Source organism: Larus michahellis, chromosome 1 (genome assembly GCF_964199755.1).
Source record: "Larus michahellis chromosome 1, bLarMic1.1, whole genome shotgun sequence".
In the NCBI taxonomy this organism is placed as follows: domain Eukaryota; kingdom Metazoa; phylum Chordata; class Aves; order Charadriiformes; family Laridae; genus Larus; species Larus michahellis.
The window spans coordinates 99,869,461-99,876,880 of NC_133896.1; the positions used below are offsets into that span (position 1 = coordinate 99,869,461).

A 7,420-nucleotide genomic window follows, 5' to 3' on the forward strand; every position below is an offset into this window, starting at 1 on the left:
TCTAGCAACCTGCAATTACCAAGATGATGCAGAAGAACAATGTTGTGGTTTTATCTCAGATGTTTAATTTTAGAGAGAGGCAGAAAATAGAGATAGCTTTTAAGTGTCCATACTCAAGGTTTGCAGTTTATACAAGCAGGTCAGATAACCTTTAAAGCGAATGTAAACAAAATGGTTATTCCAAATTTCCAGTTTAATCCTGTGGGAATTACAAGCGCTCAGTGTCTGCAAAAGAGCTTTGAAGGATGACAAAAACTTGTCCTACACCTTCAGTTCTCATCTCAGTCAAAAAAACTGTTGAACAGCAATACTGGCTACCAGAGAAAAGAGAGTATCAACTTCCCTTTTGTGTTCATATCCATTTCAGTCATCTCTAATAATGTTTGAAAAAGCTTCCATCCCGTTATCCAGTAATGGGTAAAAGTGTAAAATTCCATTGGAAAGGCACAGTCAGTTCAATGCTCTTGAGAGCAAGCATAGCTTTTTAAATAAAGACTGTTATCACATCTGAATGAAAATGGTATTAAATAGACTATATGGTGCTTTAGTTCACTTATGAAAGTTGCACTGGAGATGCCGTCATTGAGGATGCTGAATGGGAGCACCTGGCTAAACCGGTTTCAGAACATAAAAGGTGAGATGCAGGGAGTTGTCATTCAACTCAGCTCCATTTCGCCTCGGCAGAGACGACGCTTATTGGTCTCTATCTACGCAGAGATAACGTGGGGGGAGCTGTGGAAATGGCTCAGCCGGGGGTGGTCTCAACACTGCATTACAATAAGAACTGAAACCCGAATGGTGCCTTTAACAAACAAAATGCCCTGAGTCAAGTCCCACCGCTATTCAGTGAGTGTGAGACCAGACATCACAAAATAAACATTGCTATCTGAAGGGCCATCAAACCACCGGAGATAACCACCCCAGATAGTGTAATCCATTCAAGCACAGTCCCGAAAAAGGATATTTAAGTCCAAAGTTTTGGGGAGAAAACTGGGGGGAATCTTCCAAAGATACAGCTGGCCTGTAAGAGATTCTGCCCCTTCCTTGTCCAGGATGCTGTGCAAGGTAACTTCCCGGGATTGAGTGGCCTTACCTGACAGAGAGAGGGTAAGTGATTTAATAATGTACGTATGACGTCTAGCATGCTCTAAGATCGTGATCTGTGCACTCGTTTAAGGTATTCGTATCTAGCATGCTGGTGGTTTGTGTTGTTACTTTTCGGCATCACTTGTTAGGTGGTAATAGCGTATTCTGTGAATTGTTTTGTTCTTTTCCCCTTAAATTGCAATAGTGCATTCTTCCATTGTATCCATAAGAACTTGCAACAGTGGCGTATCGGACCTGTGAGTGAAGTCCAAATAAATTGTTAATTTGAACCTCTCAGTGAAGTCTCTTTCTCTCCGTCACAGATGCATACAACCTGCCTGTTTTGTAGGTGCTGGTCAGCATGCAACTCAAAGAATAGTTGCTTGCGTGAATTCTACGCATGAACATGTAGCTATTTGCAAGGCAAGTATGACATCACAGAATGTGTGTCTTCAGAAGGAGACCAATATAATCTTTCAACATCAATGCTCAAACTGTCCCACGGTGTCAGAAGTGGCTAAAAATGCTTGAAGAAAAAAAGGGATCTAGAACATTGGTCACTTCTGTAATTCCTTATCTTAGGTCAACCCATCAAATTCCTTGGTAGAGAAGGTCGTATTTAGGAATGTTACTGGGATCAATAGGACTTCTCACAATGAGCTTTCCACGCATTGCTCCACGGTAAATCACTTCAATCAGATCTATAAAGTCTTGCTTTGTTTTGAAGCTTCCTACAAATTTGGTATGATCTGGAGACCTAAAAGTAAGCATAAGATAAAGGTAGAATTCTAATGTTAAAGTGTTCAAAGCAAAAGCACCTAAAGACAAGAAAAGATGTATAACAAAATTGGGGGTTCTGATTTGGTCATTATGAAAGAATGAACCACACTGGTAACGGCATAACCAAGTCAGTATACTGTGACCTGCAAAGTCCAAAAAGGTGCAGTGTCATGTCTGAGACTTTAACCATACTATTTTTTGCAGAGTCAGGCATGTTTCACAGCCTGCTTATTGCATCTGAGCATCTTTCAAAATACTTATTAATTTTAAGTCCTTTTGGCATCCTACAGAGTTCTCAATGCAGATGCTGGTAACAACGTCATAGTTTTCAAACGTTACCTTTCCCAGACATGGTAGCGTAGAAAAAGACTGATAATTCTTACAGAGCTAATAGATAATGACAGTTAGGATGACATACCCATAATCAACCTTCATGTGTTGTCCATTGAAGAAAAATACAGTAGATGGAATATAACTGATGTCAAAATACTGGGTGTACACTGGAACCTTGTCCACATCCACCAGATAAATGACTGCCATTTTACTTAGGTCATGAGCTGTCTTTGCAAGCTGGAAAGAGTGAGAAAAATGGATATGACAAATGGATTGAGACACAAGAGGAAAAAGGGTGGTGAGCTTTATAAAGCCCGTTTCCCTTACATCTTATCAGTTTAAGCAGGGCTAGAATATCATGTCTTCTCTACTTTAGGTACTTTGTACGCCCACTACAATAACATAAACATTCGCTTAATTTTCAAACTGTTTTATGAATATAGTATTATTTCATTTTACATTTGTCAACAAAATTTTTATGGGACACCGCATTATTATTAGTACAGTTTACTAAAAAAAATGATTAAAAAAGAAAAAAATGCTCTTACAATATCATCGAGCTGCAGACAAACAGCATCGTTATCTCTTCCGAACCGGAGAACCAAAACCTTCTCGGCCACGCTTTTTATTGCCTGATCCACTTCCCTCTTACAGGTCAGCTTGGGCAGCAGAAAACTCATCCCGACAGACCACGGCTTCCACTACAATCCCTACAAAAAGAAAATTTAAAAAAAGAGTAAAAATAAATAAATTAAAAAAAAGAGTCAAAAAACAGCGATTCTTCTCCATGCTATTAAAAAATAAAACAAAATAAAAAAAAAGGATAAATAAACCACCGACCACCACGCCGGGCTGACAAACCGCTGGGGCTCCAGCCCCTGCCTCACGCCCCAGCCCGGCAGGGCCCAGGCACAACCCGACCCTCCCATCCCCGCAGGGCCTCGCCCCGCACGGGGGGCAGCGGCGGGACTCCCCCGGCCACCCCACTCAGGGCCCGGAGGCTCGCCCCGGGGATCACCGCACCCCGCGGTGCGAGGAGAGGCCCGGAACCTTGGCCGCGCCGCCGCGGAACCCCGAGGGCGGTCCAGTCTCCCGGCGGACCGGGCCCTGCCCGCGCATGCGCAGGCCGCTCCCCTTGAGGTGAGCTGGAGATGGCGGCGGGGCGGGTGCTGCCGCGGGGTGGCTGGTAGCTGCGTCCGCCGCACAGAGGTGTCTGCCCGCCCGCCCCCTTCCCTTCCCGGGCGGGACGAGACGGAGGCCAGGCGGGTTGGAGCGCGGCCGGAGCTCGGGCAGGTGCGGGCGCAGCCGCTGGAGGGGGGAGGCCTCTCCCGTCCCATGTTTCCCGCCAGCGGGCGGGGGGTACCAGCGAGAGACGGGCCCGTGGAGCTGAGGTGGCCGCCGGTGGCTCCCGGGGACTTTGGGAGCGCCCTTTCGCCTGCCCGCTGTGCCGCCCAGCCCGGGTTTCCTCGGCGGGCGCGGGCCTGGCCTGCGGCGCGGTGACCCGCAGGCCGCGCTCCCCCGCCGGTGTCCCCGGGTGGGCTGCAGGGCGCAGCGCGGCGCTTCGAGGTGTTACCTGGCTTGTGGCGTTGGGTTCGGTTGTGGGCTGGTTTAAAAATGGTTAAAAAGATCGTGTGGTACCGCGCTGCGTGAAGGAGCCGCCTCGCTCCTCACCCTGGCCTGGTGCGCTGTACGGGCCTGCCCGCGGCCACGCGTGGGCATCGGTGCTGCGGGATGTAAGGGGAATTATTCGGTCTCTGAAATATCGGTGAAGGGCCTGCCTGTTCCTGGGATTAGTTACAGTGAAGTCATGCTAAAAAAAAAAAAAGTATCAGAAAAATATTTTCAGTCCTACAAATCTAGATTCTTCAGAGAGATTTAGGGTAATTCTTGCAGTAATGAGACAGTAGCGTGCGTGTTGGACGCACTGAAAGGTAATTTGGCTTTTATCAAAAGCTGCCATCAAGTATTCAGATTGTGTAAATCTGCCTTTCGACTACTGATTTAATTAGCGCTCCAGTAATGAAAGTTAACTGAGGAACTGATCCCTTGATTTCTCCAAGCTGGACAACATACTTTTTTTATTATTATTTTTGATACTATGTTTAACACTTAAATGTAAAATTATGAATATCTATATAGTAACACAAATTTTCTCTTAACTTCACACTATTAAGTTGTTGGGGTTTTTTGTTCATTTTGTCTTGATAACAGTTGAAAATGAAAGGTCACTCACCAGTTTGACCAATTAGAATATCATAAAATACATGCTAGTTTATGTATTGTTTCCTAAAAATATGCTGCTCTTTTTGTGGCTCTTTATATGGGCAGGTACATTTATAAAACCACAAAAATAAATTTAACTTGTTCTGTATATCAAATTATTTTCAGGTGGTAAGTTATTAGGGAGTTTATGAATTTTGCTTTTAAAATTTGGAGCTTATTTTTTTGTTTTGGCCAAATCATGTTTTCTCAAACATCAAAACTTCACTGATTTTACTTAAGTAGGTTGGCATAGGACAAGGAAAATATTAAACATTCTTTGGTGTTTTTCTTTTTGCAGACCTTTTACATTTAGATACAAATGTGTATCAAGTTCGTGGGATTGTGTGTTTCATGTCCTTACCTTTATGTGCCAACATAACTTCCCAGACAATTTAGCGGAAAAAAAAAAAAAGATGATCTTTTCCTATACTAGTTATTTATTCTTCTGTCTCCTCTTTCTAGGAGGTGTCTGGTGAATCAGACATGGGAACTCATTTGGGTGGGATGATAACCAGCTTTATTTCCTTTCTCCACCTCCTGTTTAGCTGTCCCTAAGATCGCTTTTCTGTTTAGCTCACAGTGCAGCCGTGTGAATGCTTGCACTGCTGAGGGAACCAGGAACAAGGGGCTCAGGGGACGTAAGAGTGCCTTCAGTGGCAGTAGCGTTGGCCTAGTAAAACTATAGCATTGGTAGTTTCAGTAGTTCCAGTGACCGGCAATGTGGAAACGCACAGAAGAGTGAAAACTTCAGCATTATAGAATCATAGAATGGTTCGGGTTAGAAGGAACCTTAAAGATCATCTAGTTCCAAACCCCCCCCCACCATGGTATTAAAGTTTGCCAATAGAGCGTTCCCAAAATATAGTGGTAAAAGCAAAAATGTGATCTTCTGTGATATAGAGTTTTCCCAGAAAAGTGTTACAGGATGAAGCATCTTGTCCGTTTTCCCTGTATAGGTAAATTAGGTAGGCACTTCCGGACGTGTTTAAAAATATTTTCGGTCTCCATGCAGCATTTTGCTTGCTTTGGTCGTGAAGGCTCTTGACACGTGATACAGGTAATTTAAATAGATCTCAGACAATAGTTAAGGGTTGTTGGAGCACATTTTGAATTGCAGTAAGTATAGCCGTTCTAAGCAGCAGAGCTAACCATGTCTCCTCACAGCAGTGCGACATACACAGTTTTTGTTGAGAAAAGAGTAGAAAAGTGGAGGCAGGTATTTCTAGTATTCTTCAAGAAGCAAGTTACTGTCTGTCAGTGTTACTAAGGATGAAAATGTGTGTGTGTGTTTTCTTCATGATTTCTGACAGTTTTTTTTTCCCCTCTGATTGGTGTTTTGCAGATAAGTGTTTGAACACAGCACATGTCTAAGCATGCAGTCTACTAACGTGCTCCTGAAAAAAATTGTAAGAAGTTCTGTCCTTCCATTTGCTGCACAACATGGGATGAAAAAGGATTTGTTTCCACTCAGTAGAACTCTGAGTTTATCACTTTGCCTGAAGCAGGACAATTCAAGCAGTCCCTCAGAAAAACTAGATTTAGATGCATGGAAGAAAGTAATGAAGTCTGGGTTGCAAGAAGAAGTCAGTGAGACGGTCTCTGAGCATAAGGAGCTTTCCACTTTGGCTGCTGCACGTGAGATTTTGGAGATGTGGAGACTAGCTGGTAGATCAGTTCCAGAAAATATCAGTGAAGAACAGCTAAAAACCTTTATGGAATGTCCTTCCAAGTCAGCCAAAAAGAAGTATTTAAAATATTTGCACCTCAAAGAACTTTACAAGAAAAATGACAAAAGAAAGATGGATGAGAAAAGGGAAAGGAAGCAGGAAGCACAAAAGCAAGCTTCAGAAACGGATGAGACCAAAAGGAGTTCATTGGTATGTTTGTGGGCCAACGCTATGGATAAAGCATACAGCTGGAGGGCTGCTCAGGCTATGATCTTTGGCCAACCGCTAGTGTTTGACATGTCTTATGAAAAAGATATGTCCGTCCGAGAAGTTGCAAATACAGTGAGACAGATAGTCTTAAGCGAAGGCTGCAATCGAAGATCTGTGGATCCATTCCACGTCCACTTCTGTAACTTGAAAGACGACAGCCTCTACCATAAGGAGTTTATCAAGCATTATAGAGAGGCGTGGGGCAAACTGCTTATCACTGCGACAGACCAGTGCTACACAGACATCTTTCCAAAGGATAAGCTTGTCTATCTGACTGCTGATTCTCCCAAAGTAATGAAAACATTCGATCACAATAAAATCTATATTGTCGGGTCGATGGTTGATAAGAGCATAAAAACAGGTGTCTCTCTAGCACGGGCAAAGCGACTGGGGCTGGAGACTGCGGCCCTTCCGTTGGAGAAGTACTTGCTTTGGAATTCCGGTGCCAAAAATCTCACGCTGGATCAAATGATGCACATTTTATTAACTTTGAAAGATACTGGAGACTGGAAGAAGGCTCTGGAATTTGTTCCCAAAAGGAAATACTGTGGCTTTGTAAGCAAACCTGTGCATGAACTGAAAAAAACCTTAAACCTGATCAACACGCTTAAACTTGGAAAGAGACAGGAAGAAGTGCGAAGGCAGTTTGCCAAGAACTACTCTAAGAAGCTAATGCAAAAGTAGAGTGATGGGGATGGGAATGATTTATTACAGATAAACTGTGCCCTTGAATGCTCCAGTTTCTTGGGAATTCTGGAACTGTATTCAGCTATTTATCTCTAAAAATGCCTTTGTTGCTCAAGTTTGAAAGGACCGTTGTTAGGGATTTTTTTTTTAAAATTACTTTAGTATTCTGGCTGTTTGAATTTCTTCACGTTCTTGAGATTATGTAAGAGAAATGAGATAATCTGTTCTAAAAATTTTATCTGTACAAAGAATATAAATCTGTCAGTTGAATCTTGCTGGAACGAGGGTGACTGTAACTGAATGCAATGGTTTTTCTTTAGAGAATACCTCAGGGC

At 43.2% G+C, this 7,420-nt stretch overlaps 2 protein-coding genes across 5 annotated transcripts; one reads left to right on the plus strand and one right to left on the minus strand.

Moving 5' to 3' along the window:
• Positions 1-42: 42 nt before the first annotated feature.
• Positions 43-3,325, minus strand: TXNL4B (thioredoxin like 4B). 3 transcript variants are annotated; one of them, XM_074596230.1, is made up of 4 exons: positions 3,250-3,325; positions 2,748-2,909; positions 2,285-2,436; positions 43-1,843 (listed from the first exon to the last, which is right to left on the minus strand). In XM_074596230.1, exons 2-4 carry the CDS (start codon positions 2,877-2,879, stop codon positions 1,678-1,680), a joined length of 450 nt encoding a protein of 149 aa, XP_074452331.1. In that variant the 5' UTR covers positions 2,880-2,909; positions 3,250-3,325; the 3' UTR covers positions 43-1,677. The 3 variants fall into 3 exon arrangements, with proteins under 3 accessions (XP_074452331.1, XP_074452325.1, XP_074452341.1); XM_074596224.1 differs by having other exon boundaries at positions 3,223-3,322; XM_074596240.1 differs by lacking the exon at positions 3,250-3,325 and adding an exon at positions 3,040-3,245.
• TRMT10C (tRNA methyltransferase 10C, mitochondrial RNase P subunit) lies at positions 3,286-7,366 on the plus strand. Of its 2 annotated transcripts, none has more exons than XM_074596169.1 (2): positions 3,286-3,339; positions 5,804-7,366. In XM_074596169.1, the coding sequence occupies exon 2, from the start codon at positions 5,835-5,837 to the stop codon at positions 7,080-7,082; it is 1,248 nt and encodes a 415-aa protein (XP_074452270.1). In that variant the 5' UTR covers positions 3,286-3,339; positions 5,804-5,834; the 3' UTR covers positions 7,083-7,366. The 2 variants fall into 2 exon arrangements, with proteins under 2 accessions (XP_074452270.1, XP_074452261.1); XM_074596160.1 differs by having other exon boundaries at positions 3,313-3,492.
• Positions 7,367-7,420: the final 54 nt, after the last annotated feature.

What these genes read in the sequence shown, in the direction of transcription:
- TRMT10C (XM_074596169.1), top strand. Translation starts at nt 5,835, where the DNA reads ATGCAGTCTACTAACGTGCTCCTGAAAAAAATTGTAAGAAGTTCTGTC.
- TXNL4B (XM_074596230.1), bottom strand. Translation starts at nt 2,879, where the DNA reads ATGAGTTTTCTGCTGCCCAAGCTGACCTGTAAGAGGGAAGTGGATCAG. An exon ending in GTCTGCAGCTCGATGATATT is followed by an intron (nt 2,437 to 2,747) that starts GTAAGAGCATTT and finishes CACTCTTTCCAG; the next exon opens with CTTGCAAAGACAGCTCATGA. An exon ending in CACATGAAGGTTGATTATGG is followed by an intron (nt 1,844 to 2,284) that starts GTATGTCATCCT and finishes GCTTACTTTTAG; the next exon opens with GTCTCCAGATCATACCAAAT.